The 19,829-nt window shown below is 40.8% G+C and overlaps 1 protein-coding gene and 1 long non-coding RNA gene across 3 annotated transcripts in view; one reads left to right on the top strand and one right to left on the bottom strand.

The window, feature by feature from the left end:
- The window catches only part of LOC116842231, a 139,655-nt gene extending 135,247 nt beyond the window's left edge, over positions 1 to 4,408 (top strand). The window contains exons 8-9 of one of the 2 annotated variants that reach the window (XR_004377696.1): positions 200 to 2,563; positions 3,331 to 4,408. This is a non-coding gene — a long non-coding RNA (uncharacterized LOC116842231). The remainder of the gene's footprint in view (positions 1 to 199; positions 2,564 to 3,330) is intronic. The other variant, XR_004377697.1, reaches the window with a different exon arrangement.
- The window catches only part of LOC116842226 (discoidin domain-containing receptor tyrosine kinase B-like), a 168,294-nt gene that overhangs the window by 82,073 nt on the left and 66,392 nt on the right, over positions 1 to 19,829 (bottom strand). Inside the window, exon 2 of the mRNA XM_032811128.1 lies at positions 449 to 587. Within this exon, the coding sequence (XP_032667019.1) occupies positions 449 to 539 (91 nt within the window). The 5' untranslated portion in view covers positions 540 to 587. The remainder of the gene's footprint in view (positions 1 to 448; positions 588 to 19,829) is intronic.

Genomic DNA, 19,829 nt, shown 5'->3' with positions numbered 1-19,829 from the left:
CATATGCTGTAGAGTAGCTAAAAAGCAAGACATGTATTTCTTAAATAGATTTTAATGAATGCTTTTTATATGTGTGTTTCGATTTTTCAAAATACTCGCAATTCTCATGACAAAATTTCCCAAAAAATTTTAGTGCAATCAGTAAAGTATATTAAGTACTGTCAAATGTTTTTTGGAAACCTTTTCTCTTTCGTTTCAGCGCCTGGAATTTCAATTTCGTCGAGATCGATTTTATCGAATTATCCATGACGGATTGCTCTAATCTCCAAGTTATGTGCGTGGAGCGCATGAAAAATACGTGTCGCTTATTTTAGCCGCTCTACATGTGTCTGAAGTTCACCTAAATCGCTGGAGGTCCTACATATTTCTTAGTTGGATAGATGCTTGCATCCTACGAGTCCGTCAATAATCGAGGACTCAAACGCCCAGTGATTCAAATCGTACTTACGTATGTCGAGCGAGTGGACATCCGCGACCGGACCGAACAGCATCAGCAGTATGCACAGCCTAGCGATTATCGATAAGCAATCGGTCTCCATGTTCTCCACTGAGTGATGACTTCATGAGAGCACTCGACTCGGAAACGGCTGCAAGCAGAACCACAAAGTTCAAGTCAAGATATCTCGTGTTCACGGTCATTAATCCGCCAAAACATGACGTGCTTCTTTAGTCATTGGCAAATTGACTGCGAAATGCGAATTGTTTCATATAACTGGCGTGCCAAAGATTTTCTCTGTTTCATGCGACTTAACCTGCTTGCATTTTTTCTGTTTTAAGTGTCTCATATTTCTCACAATGTCTCAGAGTACGAAATTATAAGAGACATTGAGCAAATTTAATAACATTTTATTTTCATATTTTATGTTGCGTAATACTGTGATAAGAGATTTTTAAATTTTAAGAAATGTGAGTGAGAATAAATATTTCTTCTCAGATTTCTCATCACAGAATTTCTTATCACATGTTTCTGATCTCGTTACATTTGATGTTGTTCTAAAAGTTCTTCAAAACGAGTATACCTTTAAAATCTCTTAATGATGCAAATGCAAATTAACTCACACAGAGGTTATTTGCGGGAATAAATTTTCATCGCGAATATATTTTCGCGAATATATTTTTGCGCATAAATATAATTAATTGTCATATTAAAATAGCACGTTGACTTTTAAATGGCGTCGAGAACAAAATCCTCGATACGGAGAAAATTTTATAGAAAGAATTGCTATAAAATTTCGTTACCGAAGAATAAATTAATATTCTGCCGTAATTGAATATCCTTCCATTTCATATGTACCATTATATTTGAGGAACTGAAATGTGCTATCAAATAATTTGCTGCAAATTTTCCAGCGAGATTTACAATATTTCTCAGCAAGATTAACTATATTGACAGTCTACATTATTATAAACATAATGAAATTTAGATTGAAAAAACTATAATATTCTCTTTGTGTGATGTCGCTGTGGTAATTAACGTATTAATTGTCGATAAATTAATTATATCGTATTAATAGTAAAATCGGTCGTCCCACACGAGTATCAAAACGCGCGTCCATCGTTGTCTAATTTTTCCTTCTATCTCTCCCCAGATAGCACAGAGAATTCAAAAAGAATTCAGTCATATGTCATCAATTCTGAGTTCATTTTTAGGTGCAAGAAGAATTCTTTTCACTAAACTGAACTCTGAAGAATTCTTTTCACTGAACTCTGAAAATTCTTTTTGCATCTAAAAATAAACTCAGAATTGGTGACATACGACGGAATTCTTTTTGAGTTCTCTGTGCTCTCTGGATCATGCCTCACATACAGGGTTATACAAGATATACAAAGCCTTGTGTGAAGATAGAGCACGAGAATTCTTAGCATTTTGCAAACAATCCTGTAAAATTTCGAGATATTTGTATATTTGTATGTTTGCGTTAGGCACTCGCGAACGCGTATTCGTCGATACATCGGAAAAGCTTCCCACCTTTGTGAGGAGAGACACCTTTCCGAAAAGAATATTAGTTTGATTTCCGCTGATCTGCGGAATCGATATTTAAAGCCGAGAAGACGGATTCGCGTCGCGGACGTGCTTCGGGGATCCTTGCGCGGGCATGTCGCCCGCTCTCCAATTTGTCCGCCATTGTTTTCGAGACCGGATAAAACCTTCAATCGCCAGCCGGTCACGTTTCTTCGCGGGATATCCCGGAAATTTTCCAAACCGCCTCTCGAAATATTTTCCCGTCCCGCAGCCTGAGTAGCGGCCGCAGCGGTGGATGAGAGCGGGAGGGCCGCCGAGTACAAAAAGAAACTTAATCGACTTAAGAGTAAAACTACACGCCACGTCCGCGTATTCCTTTTTCTTGGCACAATCCTGGACGGCCAGTCAGCCCTTGGCGGTGACGACGGCGACGACGGACCCCTCTGCTACGTGCGTGGCTTAGAGAAAACATAGAGAGAGAGAGAGAAGAAGAAGAAGAAGAGGGAGAGACCCGCACGAAATCGAGTCTTCGCCCAATTAGACCAACCTCGCGTCCGCGTGTCTTCCCGGACGGCGAACACGGCCTCGGAATGAAAGAGCGTACGAGACTTATTATGTTTTGGCAAGGGCTCGAAGATTGTTAAACAATACGAAACCGCCAATCCACGGTCATGTTCGCTTGTATCAATAGTCGAAAAGTCAAGGTTAACCGTCGAGAGATCCATTAATCGCGTCCCCTTGATATGTGCGTTTTAATGACTTGTATATATCTTTACGCGCTGATCGAGGATCTCGCGAAATGTAGAACGACCTGTGCATTTTGAAGAATTTGAAACTTCGCAGGAAGAAAACGCATATATTAAGGGGAAAAATATTTATAAAATAAACAAATATTTATTCGGTTGGTATTAATATATATATAAATGTCTAAAAGTTAATTTAATAAAAATTTGATGAAAGCTTTCACAAAAGAATTTACTATAAAAAGTCGTACAAAAAAAAAACCTGACAAAAAGTTGTAAAAAAATACGTGTATTATTATATGTATATTATAATATATATACACATTCCTCTTTATTAGCAAAAAGAGAAAGGAAATAAATTAAAATCAATTCGTTGTTTTTCTGTTTAAATAAAATTCGGTAAAAATGAAGTATTTGCTTAAATTTAAATTTTTTTACTAGGATAATTACTTTCATGAGAAGAGCTAAGATGTTAAGAAAATATATTTTCTCATCTAAAAAATATTTAATGTTAATACAGGTATATGTATTATTAATACCCAACGAATAAATATTTTTTATCTCCTAGATATGTTTCCTCTCACAGCATATAAACATAATGACAGAACTGTTTTTCTGTTTCAGCTAAAAACGGGATTTCGAGAGAAGGGTGAAAACTTTTTTCCTTTTTGGAATCTTCAATTTTTGTTATTATCTCTAAAACTATAAGACATACTGGAAGGATATTAAATACGGAATTTAATAACATTTATGTTAAACAATGTCGTGATAAGAAGTTAAACGAAAAGTTTCAAGAAATTTTTTTCACTACACGTCCCTTAATTCAAAAATTGCTTCTTATCACAGTGTTGCAGAGTATGAAATGTTATTAAATTTTCCCAATATCTCTTACGGTTCCTTCTTATGGTTTCATATCCAGAGATATTGGCAAAAATATACGAGGAAGCTTTGGAGCCGTTCTTCAACTAACAAAAAAAATAGCTACGTCGTTAGCTTCGTGTGTATCACCTCTTCTCCGCAAAGTCTGAGATTTTGCGGAGGCTGCGAGTTGCCGCTCTCGTGGGACTATCGACACTCGACGAAATTGAAACGCAAGTTAATGTATCCCGGCTACGAATGTCGACGAAGCTACACTGGAGATTCGCGCGGCGGAAAGCGCGCAGAAAGTCTTCTCTTTTGCGTTCTCGCCCTGTTATTACCCACGTTCGACCAAGGACTTTAAGCTCGCCCTCGCACGGGGGCGCATCTCTTACATGGCGCCCGGCGCCGAGCCATTGCGAAAATAAGGAGGGCAACTTCGCCCGTTTCGCCGAAGGTAACTAGACGAAGAGTAATTAACTGCACGAAGAGTAATTGATCGCAAATAGAAGGTTCGGAAACTAAGTTGCCAGACACCGTGAGCCCCCCTACCCCTGCCCGCCGTCTCGCGCTTATAATACATCCTGGCCGGCTCGTAAATGTCCACGCCACGAAGGATTCACGTCGACTGATGCGACGTTAATTAATCGACGCCGCCACACGGCGATTTAATATCTCCCGTCGGGAAGTGGTGGCCAGAAAGAGAGGGAGGGAGGCAGAGAGAGAGAAAAAGCGATCGCAGCTATAATAAATGCCTCGAATTTTTCGGACCGGCCGTCGCTAGGAAAGCGACGTAACAGACGGCGCTCCGGTTAGTTACCGTCATTCACTGCGCGAATCTATGTGCGCCTATCCCCGTGTGTATGCACGCACGATATATTTAACGAGCGAGATCGCGCTGAATAATGCGGAGTTGCGTAGAAAAAATGGGAATAAATGCCCGTAATGAGAGAGGACGTGGGGGAGGAGCGCGACGCGCGAAATTTCCGCGCGGGATAGAAAGCGCGAATCAATCCGCTTACTCTCCGTGGGCGCGACACGACCACAAAGAGAAGAGCAGTCTCGCGAGCCGAGCAAACTGAGCGCGGCGAACGCGAACCGCCGCGCTGTATTTACGTGTTTACAAATGTTTATTTATGTATTGCACTATTAGAGAAGCGGATATTAATGATAATGCGGGAGACGAAGGATTGAACGACGGTCAGCGGGGCGAAGGGGGGACAGGCGAGGATGCGGGATCGATAAATATTAATGCGACGACAATGCGGCGCGCGCGTCGTGTTTTCCCGCGGAAATTGCCATGACGGTGGCGGCGGCGTATTGTCAAAAGTATCACTCGGCCAATTATTGTTGGCCGTTCTGTGTTTCGATAAATCCTATTAAATATCGCCGGCAGGACTCGCATTATGCGAGCGCGTGTATATGGGTGGGTTGAATACTGTTGCACACTTACGCTGTTGTTGTGTAAGTGTGTAATTATATATATACTGAGAGAAAGGAATGAGATTGAACTAAAATTATGCAAGGTGCTTAAAATAATACTAATACTTGTATGGAGAGAATTCGCCTCAAAAGAATGTTAATCCTTATATGGAGAAAAAATTACTTTTATATGTGGTAACGTATATGATTTATTATATGATTATATGTATGACTATATATGGAGGTAACTTTTTCTCCATATAAGTGTTAACATTTCTCTGAAGCACCCTGTGGTTATTTTTATCTTGACCATATTTTTTGATTGTTATAATACGAAAATGCTATAATACGAAAATGTTATAATACGAAAAAACGAGTAGCATGCATATTAGGTTATTATCACTAATATTATAGTAGAATTGAGGAGAAAAGTTTTCTTGACCATAATTTATAATAATTATTTCTCTTCGTGTGAGAGAGAGATTATTATTACTTAAATGTTATAAAGTTTAGGAAAAAGATGATTTTCCTGGCCATAATTTATAGTAATTATTTCTCTCCGTGTAATTATATATATATATATATATATATATATATATATATATATATATATAATACAGTTACATAATACTAAACACTTTATTCTTAGTGTATAATTCAAAATTTTCGTCGCGTGATTCTTCCACAAGAAAATTCACAACGTTACGTGGGAGTGCGAAAAGAAGGGGCGACCTAACAAGGACGTTGGCCGACATTTCTTCGCTGCGGTTTTTCGCGTTAGCTTACCGTTCTACCCACAAAATGTTTCCTAAATAATCCACGACTGACGAGAGCGTGACGTGTTCGAGGATAAAATTCGCGATTAAATTAAACGCGTTCCGCGCGAGAGTCTCTCACCGTGTGCGAATAATAATTTCGCGCGATTTATCGCGTTTTGATGGATTGTAAACGCAACGTGACGCCGCGGTTACAGCCGTTTCTTGGCGTATCAGGACATGTAGCATTGCTATCGACACAGCGTTAATTAGTGCGCACACTTGCGACCCGGATGTCACTGAAATACCATTAACGGCCCTCGCGTCACCAGAAAGGGAAATACAGAGAGAGAGAGAGAGAGAGAGCCAGTGGGGGGAAAGATTGGAGGGGGAGGTGCGGGCGTATCGCCCGTTTAGATTGCGTTCTCCGGTCTCTGCAAATAATTAGCGACCCTGTCGTATAACTGCGCGTCGCCGCGGCGATTTGGACGTCAGAGGTGCATAAATTAGGACGGCGTCTATCTAGATGTGTTTGTCGATAATTTAATTGATTATTGACGTGCGGGCGTACATAGACACGCACACACCCACGCACACGTGCATCCATCGATTGACATGTGTCTCATGAGGACACAGCTGTTTATTTTCTTATGTTTACTAAGATGTACAGTCTCTGTTCTCGTGGATGCTTTACTGCCGATAGATTTATAGTTTCTAAGTTTTCAGCTAGCTTCATTCGTATCTAGCTGTGCATTTCTCATGACTGTTCATTAGTCCAGAGAGTGGAAATCTGTTTTCTCTGGATTAATTAACGACGATGAGAAACGAGGTAAGAACGTTTGTGGCTGGTCGAAAATTGTTATTTGAGTGAATCGGTGATAATAAATATAAAAAATGCCGATTCGACATGTCGTGACAAGCACAGATTGTATATATCGATAAATGAGATTACTTCTCAATAAGGCATTTACGAGATGTCTCGAAGATTGCACATCGCTATTTTCGGCACTTTTGATACTTATTTCCGTGCGAGAATGATTTACGAGCGACAAAAGATACATAAAGCGCGGAACGATGTCGATTCATGTGTTGACGGCGGTTGGTCGATGCAAAAAGATCGAAATCTAAGATGGTCGCGCAATTGACGACGCGCCAAAACATGAGAGGCGTCGCGGTGCTCTGTGAAGTACACTTTCTCTCTTTCCTACTGAGAGACTGACTGTACCAAAATTCGGCGCTGCGTAAATCTCTCGCGTCTTTCTCTTCCGTTCTGATTATTACGGAATTTCTAATTCCCGAGGAATAAATCCGACAGTCATTCCATTCTATTGCAATTTGAGTGAGTCGAGATATATCGACGATTGCCGTTGGCTATTCTCAATACTCTGCATATTCATTACCGCATGAGACTCACTTTTGACGAGCAAAAGACGCGCGGAATACGGAGAGATCGATAGATTGGTTGCGGTTGCTCCATGCAGAAAGGTCAAATATTCCTGTGCAATTGAAGACGCGCGCCGTAATGAACCAATGGTGAGAAACTATACATAGAAACGCATGTAACTGTTTGAAAAATGTTGCCCGTCTATTTATCAAAGGGTGAGGCTCGCGCCCTACAGACGGCGCGGTTGTAGCGGCGTGATATCATCCACGTCGTGACGCTTCGCGCGTTATTGGCATACGTGATCAATCGCTGGCGCATCTTCAATGTTTTTGCGTGGACAACTGCTATTGAACTATCGATCAACGTCACTTTGCCTTCTGCGAACCCTTTATCCCCGTTGCAAGTGAGCTTCTTGCAGAAATAAGCATCCGGAGTGTCAAACCAGCGACGTGCGATCGTCGTATCGTGAGTATGTTATTAAGAATTTTAAAATTAGCCTTTTCGTTTGTTCAGTGTATGCAGCCGGTGCTTGTTGCTATGTGTCGATCCAGCGTCTCGTTTACACTTGCTTTACCAGCAATTCATGCCTGTTACTATCAATTTTCGTTAACTTAATCAGCTGATTATTCGAACGAATTTAACCAATCGCTTTTTTCGTTAGTTAGAATTGACAGATACGATTGGTCAGTTTCGTTGGCATGATCAACCGGTTAAATTAATCAAAGTTGATAGAAATGGGCATCACATACACACATACTCAAGTAACAGTAGACTCGGATGATTATCGGATTTATTGCTCCGGAATTCGAAATTCGGTGATAGTCAGAGAGAAAGAACAAGCGAAAGATATATGCAGCGCCGAATCTCGAGCGGTAACGTTAATATATTAGAAAGACAATAAGATGTGTACAGCAAACTGTTAGGAAGAGAGAGAGATATGTGTACAGTAAGTCGTAAAATAGTTTAGATACAATGAAATTTAGAGTATAACCGATGGTTCAATCAGAGAACTTATTTTTTAATAATTCGTTCTCCTATTGGACCATTAGTTACGCTTTGAAGTTTATTATGTCGTTTTTGCGACTTACTGTACCCCACAGAGTGCGTCCTTGTCGCGCCGCGACATCGTATGTTTTAGCGCGCATTCGCGCCAATTGCGCGACCATCTTGGATTTCGATCTTTTCGCATCGAGCAGCCGCCACCGACACATCAATCGACATCGTTCCGCGTTTTACGTGCCTTTTCTCATTCGTAAGTGAATTTCGCGTGGAAATAAGTACTAGGACGAGGAAAATAGCGATGTGCGATTGTCAAGACGCATCGTGAGGGAGTTATTAGTAAGTAATTTACTCGTTTTTCCGAATATAAGCGATGCTTGTCGCGACGCGTCAAGTCAGCGTCTCTTACACTTGTTACCGTCGTTTCATCGAAATTGCAATAGAATCGCGTGACTGTCGGATTTATTAATCGGAAATTAGAAATTTTATGATAATCAGAAAGAAAGAGAAAGGTAAAACGCGGGTGATATACGTAACGCCGAATTTCGCGCGATGCGTCAGCTTGTTGATAAGAGAGAAAGAGAGGGATGAAGGAGCGTACTTCACAGAGCGCGTCCTTGTCGCACCGCGATATCGCTCATGTTTTGGCGCGTATTCACGGCGTACGCGTCGTTAATTGCGCGTCCATCTTGGATTTCGATCTTTTTGCATCGAGCAACCGCCGTCAACACATCGATCGATGTCGCTCCGTGTTTTACGTGTCTTTTGTCGTTCGTAAGTTATTCTGGCGCGGAAATAAATATCGAGAGCGTCGAAAGTAGCGATGTGCGATCGTCGGGGCGTATCGTGAGGATGTTATTAGTAAGTAATCTACTTATTTTTCTTTAGTTAATGCTTGTCGCGACGTGTTGAGTCGGCGTCTCTTACACTTATTCTTGACTTACTCAAGTAGCAATACATTCGTATGATTGTCGGGTTATTAGTTGGCAATTAGAGAAACCTGGTGATAATCGGAGAGATATATAGATAATATCACGGCAGAGATGATCGCGACGCCGAATCTTGATAGGTCGCGTTGGATCAAAGCCGATGCGCACACCGCGTGCATCTGTCAATAGCAGGTAGCAGGATAATTAAATGGGCGCCAATTTATACATGTAATGGCTCACGCGACGAGTCGTGCCGGACTAATTGACGTATCGTTCGATGTTCGCGTTGGGTCCCGCTGAATCCCGCTAATTATCTTCTGCGACTGATGCGATTCCAATCTGGTAAGGCTGTCGCCGCGGTCGCTTTGAAGGCGGTATAGTGCGAATATTTCACGGTACAGCATAATGAAAGATGCATGTGATAACTCTCTCTCTCTCTCCCCCTCTCCCTCCCTCCTTCTCCCTCTCTCTCTCTCTCTCTCTCTCTCTTTCATTATTGTGGGAAAATATATATCTCAAAGAAATTCAAAATCTGCTATTGCTATCGTACTTAATAAGCTTCATTGTTACCAATATTTTCACCTAAACAATAGTAAATTATATCGTTCTTATTAACAAATGAATGAATGAATGCATTTTTTAATATATTGTTATTACAATTTGCAACACTATAATTATAAATTCAGTTTTTAGAAAATATTTAGGTTTAAAAGGGTTAAAATATTAGTTCAATACACAAGTTCGAGTTTTGTTAGATTTGACATTCAATGAGGGAATGAATGATTTATTAACCAAGCAGTCTATGATTCTTTTTTGGCAGTAAAACATTATCAATCATTACTATTATCTATAACATATGTATATAATTTATATCTGCTGAAAATCAACGCGAAATTTTTGATTGACCTGACTTGATTAGTAATAATTAGTGATAATTGCTGCAAACGCAAATAAAGCTGTCGATCGATAAGCTTTCCATTTAATTCGTTCTATTAAATTCGCACCTATCTGCATAGAAATTTTCTCGGATTTTCCCAGAAGTTCAGGATGGATTCTACTTAGAATGTCCAAATTACTTAGAATGTTCCAAAATTGCTTATCCTATTACTGTAGAGTACTGTAGAGATACTGTAAACTACCAATTGGAAATCCTATTCTTTTGTCCCTTAGATGTCTAGAATCGAAATAGAAATATTGTAGAAACTTGCGCTTTTTTCTATTGATGATATCGATATAGTTTAATGATATCAAACTGGAAATATCCTATTTTCATACTAATTACTTTAATAGAATAAAATATTAAAAAATGGAATATTTTCAAAACACTTTGAAAATTTCACTGAATAATGAAATTATTTAGAAAGTCAACATATTTTTTACTCATTTCTAACGTAAAATAAAAAAGTATTGGGAAGATTTTTGGTTCCCCTATTTAGAATCGTTTGTTTGAAGCATTACACTTCTGCTCAGAATCCATAATTATTTTGGCAAATCGGGCTGCATTCCAATTAAATCTCAAGAAATTTTCCATGCGGGTATTTGACTCGTTTATAGGACCTGCTGAAAAATTCGATGAGCAAAGTGAGCGAATCGCGCATCTGCATAATGCAGACGACATCGTTGCGTCATTCACCTATCACATTTAGTTAAACGCGACATGATTAGTCTCGCAATAATCGTCTGATCCGTCGGTAAGTCGTTAACACGGTAACGCTAATTTGCATTCGACATGACGACGTGGGCGCGCTTATCTACCCGCGAGTGATCAGTTAATTTTAAATTAGCTCGCTTGTGATGTTTGCTAATACACGCACTTCATTCGTCCCTATCGCGCCGGTGATACACATACACACACCCGCGCATGCACGCACGCACACATATGCACACGTGTATATACGCGCGCTTCTCCGTGGCACGCTCAAAGGGATATCTCCGCTATTGCAGTATCGATCGCGTGATATGACGGCTGCGGCTCGTTATCTTGTGCGCGATATGTCGATACCTTGTGATACACTTAATTGAAGACATCTCGCCTCATTAGCTATGCCGGTCGGACGTACCGAATCTCGCGATTAAACATTGTCTTTGCTGCGACGTCACACAGCGCGACGACTCATTATGTGTCCTTTAGAGATACGCCGGATCGTAAGGTGAAAAGAACCCACGGCTCATTCGATGTTACGTCACGTTAACGCTCAGCTTTTCCGAGTAGTCTTTGCTGATAGTTCCTAATCGAATTAGAATTCTATTTTTTATGCAAAACATTTTGGAACTCTAATGGACTTTTCTCATCAATCGCTCCCTTCACTTCGACAGAGTGTCTGGGCTTTTGTCATTTTCTTTATTTTCATAGCAATTTATTCGACTGTTAAGCGAATATCAAGCGATTAATATCGCTTTCGTCAGATTTCTTCGCGACAATGATTCGAAATCGATGAATGTATATTTAATCAATGAAGTACTCATCGAGTAAAGTAGTTATTGTTTTTTTTAGATGTGTTTGCTCTCAGTGTATTATACAGTGGCTTGCAAAATGATTTAGACATAATGAAGTTGGGAGCTCACTAAATTGTCAGAATTGAGTCATTAATGTATGTGTGCGTGATGGGCTTGTTCAGTAATTATATTACTAATTATTACTATTAGTTATTATTAGTATTGTTATTATTTGTTATTATTTAGTGTTGTAAATTGTATTATCACTGCGTAAGTCCGTCGATAATGATGCTTAATTTTGACAGTTTGATGAGTTCCTAACTTTATTGTGTCTAAATTTATTCATTTGCAACTCCGCTATGTATCACAGAAAATTGTTGAAATATTTGTTATTTCTATTCGTGACTCCAAATTACTGTAATCAGGATTCGCTTGACGTTTCCAATTATTAAGAAGCGACAGTATTACTGATGTTAAACCAATTGATCGATTCGAAATCACATCCTCCGTCCTCGAATAACATTCCACTGAAGTGGCCGTCATTAATCGCACAAGAGACATCGAATGTTAATTAGTCGATAGAGAATGTAGTTAATGCGGGATCAAGGAGAGGTTGATTAATTAACGACACCGGATCACGACGTGACGTCCGACGTCGAGCGCTAAACCGACGTCGGCGTCGGCGGCGTTCGGTCGTTAGAAAATGACAAGGCGGATCTGAAATTTTTCAAGATTCCGTGAGTACCTTGTGCGCGGAGGACTTCTCTGCCCGTAATGACAAGAACTCCGGGGGCAATTTCTTCCTGCTGCCGTTGCAAAATACATTCGAGATTTTATGGAGTCCCCGGTAAGCTGGAGAGTCGCTGAAACTCCGCGGCTCGTACGACAAGCTGGGATAAGCGGAGAAGGAGGCAATGGCGAACGTTCGGATTCCCGAAGGGGAAAGAGGGGGCGGCTGGATGCTCGCTTTAAGGAGTTTATTCACTTAAACCAAAACGCTTAAAATTATGCGAAAATTTAACGTCACATTTATCGGAGCGAAACACATTCGCATTTGAAGTTTCGTGCGATTTGTCTACCGTTCATGGAAAATTTACTCTAAATCTCTTGGAGTGAAAAGTGGCAATATCTTTACTCGTGATGCGATAGTGAAGTTCACTTGAAATCACAAGAGTGAATGTTTCACTCAAGATCAGATTGGATTCTGACTTCATATGAACAGATGTTCCAATCGATTGAAGTGAATTAGTTCTTCTGACGGAAGGCATCAGATTCACTCTTCAATTTCGAGTGAAAATATTCACTCAACGATTCACATAGGGTGGAAAATTCGCTCTGCTGGAATGAAAAAGTAATTTCAACTCCTCCTCAAACTTTCACTCTAAGAAATTTAGAGAGTAACACCGAATATCACAATTTTGCACATATAATCTTACGGTGGAAACAATATAGATAACCATTGCTTGAGGATAACTTTGTAAAAAGTAATACCATCTAAATGAAAAACTTGTGTTATGTACTAATATGTACATACTAGTAAAAAGTATTAGTGTTAAAGTTCCTGGTCCCTGGCATTGTCTATCTCTTAACGTCAGAAGCGAGAAAATGCATAATAAAAATTCTTAAAAAATATATTAAAATAAGAATATATATCCATAAAGTAACACTTGAAATCGATTAAACAAATTTGTAAGATATTTCGTGCTTCCATTTTGTTCTAACAATCAATAATTTGTTGTAAATTAATATGATATATAATTCATCTTCTTAATCTATTTCTTTGTCTACTTTTATTCAAGTTAATTTACAATAAATTATTAATTGTTAGAGCAAAAGGGGAGTGCACAGAATATTTTACAAATTTGTTTAATCAATTGCAAATGTTACTGATGGATATATATTTTTATTTTAACGTATTTTGCAAGAATTTTTAGCATACATTTTCTCGCTTCTGATGTCATTAAAAAGAGATAGATAATGCGAGAGACCAGGAGCTTTAACTATATACTAACAAATGTTACATACTAACAAACACGGCACAGAAGAAAGGATAATATTCACCACACCGTTTTTGTGTAATAATCGATTGTAGACTAGAAAACTGCTGTTTTGTGCTTCGAGTAGTATTGTGCCGCGTGAAATATAACAAGTTAGTACCATGAAATTAATCTCAAATTAATACCTATTATTTAGATCGTGAAATAAATATACAAAGATGTAATTTTGTTTGATAAATAGTGAATTTATGACTAGTTTAGGCGTTTTAAAAATATATACCTGGTGAATAAACTTCTCAAACATCCGAGGGGATATCGCTCTGAATTATCGAGCGCGTTGAATGTATTTGTGCGATACTTTATATCGAGAGTCAAACTTTATTAGCCGGGAATAGCGCGATCTCGCGCGTTCGTGACGGTTTAGCGGTTCAGCGTCTCCGGGCATTCGGGGCGATCTAATATTTTCCACGTCACCTCGTCGATAACCCTTTTATCAATAAGCGCCGAGAACGCTCGCTAGCTGAGAGGGGAAGTTCAGCAAAACGCGATACACTAAACCATCGTTGCGAACCGACCGCGGCTAATAACGCGAGAGAATCGCCCGTCTTAATGCTAATATGAGAGTTCGCGCTGGAAAATTGCAGCGAGGATAAATTACTTAACTTCAGTTTGTGCCCACCAGCTACCCAAGGCTAGCGTAATTCCCATAAGAACCCCATTTAGACTTTCAGCGCTCGTTTATTCTAATGCCGCCGCGATGTATAAGTAAAGTCTCCTCCCCCTTAAACTTCATATCCCGTTCTCCGGGCAACACCTCGATGTACACTCACGATCCTTAGCTTATTGCGCGGCAGCGCAATACAGAGATTACGCTGATCCCGGTTAAACGAAAACCGATGGATACGCTCGCGAAATGATCGCGCGGCTATTTAAACGCGCCTCCAATTTATCCTGTACGTTCGTCGCCGCGATTGATATTACTTGAGGAAATTATTGTTATCATTATTATTATTGTTGTTATTATAACGCATAAATTATCGGAGTTGTTATAATGCATAAATTATCAAGAAAGCCGTTATTAGAATCTGGAGACGTCAATGATAGAAATTCGCTGCGCGGCACAATTAGAAGTCGCCGTCAGCAGTAATCACCTAAAATCGCTTTGGTTCGCCCCGTCCTTGACCGTATCCGCGAAGACGACCGGAAAGACATAAAATTATCAGCGCACACCGGATATCGAGGTCGAATCGCGAATAACTCTTCGTCCTTTGTGCCCCTTCAGATTTATATCGGCGCGCACGACACATATCGCGGTGCTCACAATCCGATATGACGTGCCACTCATCGTTATTAAATCACGCCTCAATTGACAAGTTGACTTATCGACTCCTTATCGCGATTGGGACATTGTTTGAGCGGGAAGTAAAGGAGGAAGAGAAAGAAACCGATATCTGCCGTCCTGGTTGGAGGTTATTCGCGACCGGAAAGAGCCGATAATAATAAAACGCCTACGCGCGGTTTCTCGCCGCAGTTAAGGGACAGGGAGGGGAGGGCGGGAGGAGCACCTTGCCGGTGCTACGAGGAGATACTTAAACTCAATCGAGAGAATAGCGACATGTGTTTCCGCCGCGGTACAACCCGCCTGCCTACCGGTGGACGTCGGCGGGAACGGAGGAGCACGCGGGAGGAGTAGTAAGAATATTTTGCCAGATATTATCGGAAGCTCACTTCTCCGGAATCGTGCCGACGGTAAAGGCCAGGAGGGAGGGGACGAGAGAAGGGTACGAAACGAGAGCTCGAAGCGCGCTACATACATGCGCGTGTATGTGTGTATGTGTGTGTTTGCGGGGGTGGTCGCTGGCCCGCGTGTAAGACGCGCTCCCGAAGGAGGCTTCGTCCTGAATAGCCGGCGGAACCGCCACCTAGCCCGGGTGGACCTATCGCTGGCTATTATCGCGTACCCTGCGGTTTTAAGCTATCGTGGCACGTAAGAGTGCCAAGAGGAACTTTCCTCCTCCCTGATGGTATTGCTCCCCTTGCCGTCCCTACCGCCGGGCCGGTCGCCCCGGTCGCCGTCCTCGTGGTCGATATATATAGCCCCCGGAAGCTCCCGACGTCGCAGAATCTCCTATCCGCATGTCCTGCGGCCTTCCAACGTCTACGGGCCACGGCCGAGATAACGCCGGCCTGTTTGCGCAAGGCGTTAGGCATTTACCGGTATATGGCGCGGACGTTATTTCGAAGACCAGGCGGTAGTGAAGGCGGCGGAGGCGCGATGTGTCCGTAATATTTCACCGCGCTCGCACGGTTTAACCTGGACTACATCCAGCGGCGCCAGCTAAGACACACTCTGAACAGTTTCGCTGCCCCCGGATAGTGTGTGCTCGTTCGCTCGCGCGAGGTGCGAGATTAATCTTCGTGTCTCTCTCTCTCTCTCTCTCTCTCTCTCTCTCTCTCTGTCTCTTTCTCTACGAGTTAAGATGGAAGCGGCTACAACTTGTCGTCGATAGTCCCTCAAGTAAGAGTCGTTGCCGACTTCCTTCTGATTGGTCTAGTTCCTTATTTGATCAAAAATGATAGAATAGAGAGTCAACTAGGAGTTTTTATCTGGAACAAATCTTTATTCGAAGAAGAAATTACACACACACACACACACACACATAACAGTATTTTTTAAAAATAAAAGAAACATATTTTTAGGGAAACAACAGTAATTTACATTACATTAAGATAGGTTTCTTGTGGAGATTATCTAGTTGAATAGATGCCCTTCGTGCATACAATTTCTAATAACGAACTGGATGTTATTTTTTATCAAAAAGTCGCCGATGTCCGGACTCTTATTTGAGACACTTCAGTCGGCGAGAAAACGTCGTCTAGCTTGACTCCTGGATTGGAGAAAGCTAAACAAAGATATTCTACGAATAGCAAGATCACTATAGTTATTCTTCAATCTCGCCCTCAAATGTCTCATGAAAAGATGCGGCCTACGAGATCTTTCCTCGAGTTCTCCACGTCGAATCTCGCCAAAATGCGACGTCCGAGCATTTGCCGATATCCCGCGGCGAAACGCAGACTTCATTGACAGTAATCCCGTGTTCCATTATCTCATATGATATCGACAGAATATTGGCACCATGAGCGACCCGAATAACGTCGATTTAACGCGAGTAGTCTTTTTCTCTGCCCTCCTCGACAGGGCAAAAAGTGGCAGGAATATTCGCAGAGTACCGTTCTCGCGCGCGCTCGTATATCGCGACATTGTCGCGATAATTTTAGTCGAGGCTCGGAATGAGATCGTCGTAGATACCAACGTGTGACGTTACGGTGTCCGGAAACGCGGGACGAGTATCCGTTGTTCGCTGAGCGATTATTTACCGGCTGGTGTATTTCCGCAAGTATGTCGCGGCATATCGGGCCTCCTTTTCGGCCTTGCAGTGTTCTCTTTCTTCGCGTCGCGTGACGTGGCTAAAGGTGCCCGTCGCGTCGCACGATTACCTTTACGACATCGTCAAACGACATTGTTCGATGCATTACATCTCCCCCTTAATGTGGTCATGAAAAGGTCGCTCTTAAAATTTATGAATCATATTGCGTTGATAGACGTTTGATTTGATTGGAAGTTAAGAATCGCGACAAGGTATCACGATCTCATTAATATCACGTTTATTATCGCGCGAAATGTGAATTATATTTGATGTTGATCGATTGAACGTGAATCAATGACCGGACATTTTGATCCTTATTTCTGATACATTTCACACTACGCAACGATATATCGCGTGTTGCAATTGCACACGATTGAACACGTGTCATGAATAGTGAACCACACCAAGGAAATTGCCGTTTGTTTCATGTTGTTTGTATGTCGATTTTTCGCCGAGATACTTGAAACTCAAAAGCATTCTCCAAAATGGCGCTTAGCACATTGCAGTGTACGTTGATGCTTCGCACTCTTGGCACTTTCATTTTCCTCTCTCCTAGACCGACGGCACGTGACATTGTATCAGCGGCCTTTGGGGCCCATTCGACTCGTTTTCCGTCGATAACATCGCGCAGAAAAGTCGCAGCGATGTGGAACGAATTGCACGCAAAAGCTGAGACTATCCCGCGCCCGACGAGGGAACAATCTCACTTCTCCGTGCTATTAATTAATTTCGCGGTATATCGGAAAATCTTCCGCTTCTTGTGCGGAACATGTATAATTTCACGATTAAAAACGCGGTTTTTCGTTCGAGCGAATCGAAGAAGAGATAGAAAAGGAAGAAAAGAAAGAAAGAAAAGGACAAAACGAATCGCATCGCGCGGAATATAATTTCGCCTTTCGTTATTCGCATAAGAGCGAGCTGTACGCGATTCAATATTATATTCATAATTAAATATTACTATTCCATATTAATTCATTTAACGTTATTTATGTAATATTAATTATAATTCAATATTAAATCTGTAAGCTGCTCCAGTTTGCGTTCTCGTTATATCATCCGACTGTGTGGCTACAGTAGAACTCATTACGGTCTAATTTAATATTCCCAGGCGAGTAAGACGCGTTTGCAGTTTGCGAGCTTTCGTCGCGAACCGCCGAAATCCGTCGCGCCTGTCTATTTTTTTGCCGCACGCTCTCGCTCTCGCCGAGAGCGAGACTCTCGTCTCTTCTCTCAACGTGGTATCTCTCTCTCTTTCTTTCGGAGGATATTGAAGGAGGAGATAAATACAAACGTACGTACGTATGTACGTCATCTCTGAGCTTACTCTCGCGGCGTTCGCTCGCGCCTGGCGGTATTACGTCCCGAAAGAATAATGGTGTACAAGCTCCAGCGATTTCGCAATATTCGACGCTGTATATTCCTTGGCGTAATGCATATTTATATCGCGGTATGAATCACACGGCTTACAACGGCCACTCTCCCGCGATCCGCATTACCCTACCTCTCTCGCTCCCCCCTTTCCTCTCCCGTATCACGGCATAATCATCGCGGAAAATTCGCGAGACGGTCTGGGCGCGATTCGCCCGCGGAATTCGGGACGGAATTAAATGCGGGACGTCGCGATTGGAGTCGTTAGCATTCCCTAGCAGACTCTGATTAATCCTTTTGCTACCGCGCCGTTGTTCTACGTCTCTTGGTAGCCGCACATTGATCAGCTGCACATTAAGTAAATATCTCAATTTTATTTCTTTTTTTATTTCTTTAATCTTATTTTTATTTATTTTGTTTCTTAATGTCTAAATTTTATAAAAAGTTAAGCATTAACACTGTGCACCTTGCTATTAAGGAACTTATAAATGCGATTGATCAGTTCGGCTTCTGAAAGGTTTATACGTGTTACTCGAAGAAATTTATCATTAGCTCATATTATTTTTATTAAAAAATATTGAGTCAAACAAGTCCGTATCCTTTTCTAGGATTTTTATTTTTGAGTCCTCGTGGTGTAATTCTTTTTATTTAATTTCTCTATTTATATTTTATACTTCGCATTTTTACGCATTAATACGCTGTTGGAATATATATTACACGGAAAAAACAGCGTAGTTAAAAATTACAATAGAATTTGGTAATTTTGAACGCGAAGAAATTACTTGGTAATATTAATTAAACCTCAGTAGCTAATTCGAATTAAAAGACTAATTATTTTGTTGTCATAATTAAGAATTGATTATCTTATATGTAAGATACATTTTTACTGTGATATGAATTTATTAATCGAAATTAAAAGCGCGCAGTTTTTGTCGAACAACTAGAAATGGCAGCTATTTCTAAATGTCTTATTCTATTATAAAAGATAATATTATAATATTAAAAAATATAATAAAAAATAAAACTTTATAATAATAGAATAAGACGTTTATAAAATATATTTTATATAATAAAATTATTAATATAATATTATATATTAAAATATATAAAATTAATATATAAAATATATTAATATCTAAAATTAATAATTTATATTATTATTAATTTTAATCTTGATCGTAATAATTATTTTTCAAATGGTCAATGGGAAAGCGGCACGGATGCGAAGAGATTTCTTTTCATGTCGCTGTGTCGATTTATTTGCACATTATAAACGTTTAAAGCCGCGGCATGGACGTCAAGTTTGAACTCGAAAGTTGCGCTGGCACTTTCTTTCGCGCCGGCATACTGCTCGCTTCTAGTCCTAGGTTGCGTTCCGAAATTCACTGCCAGTACTGAAATTCTGTAGTTCATGTCGCGTGTATTATAGAATTTCAGCACTAGCAGTGAATTTCGGAACGCAGCCTTTGTGAGGTGAACGACCGCGAGGCTGTGACGCGGGCCAGGGGCCGCGGGGAGGAGGGGGACCGCTATCACCGAGCCGCGAT

This window comes from Odontomachus brunneus, unplaced genomic scaffold, assembly GCF_010583005.1.
Source record: "Odontomachus brunneus isolate Ranch 3 - 2012 unplaced genomic scaffold, Obru_v1 Obru_scaffold_023, whole genome shotgun sequence".
Classification (NCBI taxonomy): Eukaryota; Metazoa; Arthropoda; class Insecta; order Hymenoptera; family Formicidae; genus Odontomachus; species Odontomachus brunneus.
The sequence above is the reverse complement of the archived record's forward strand: the minus strand, read 5'-3'. Positions and strand labels throughout refer to the sequence as shown.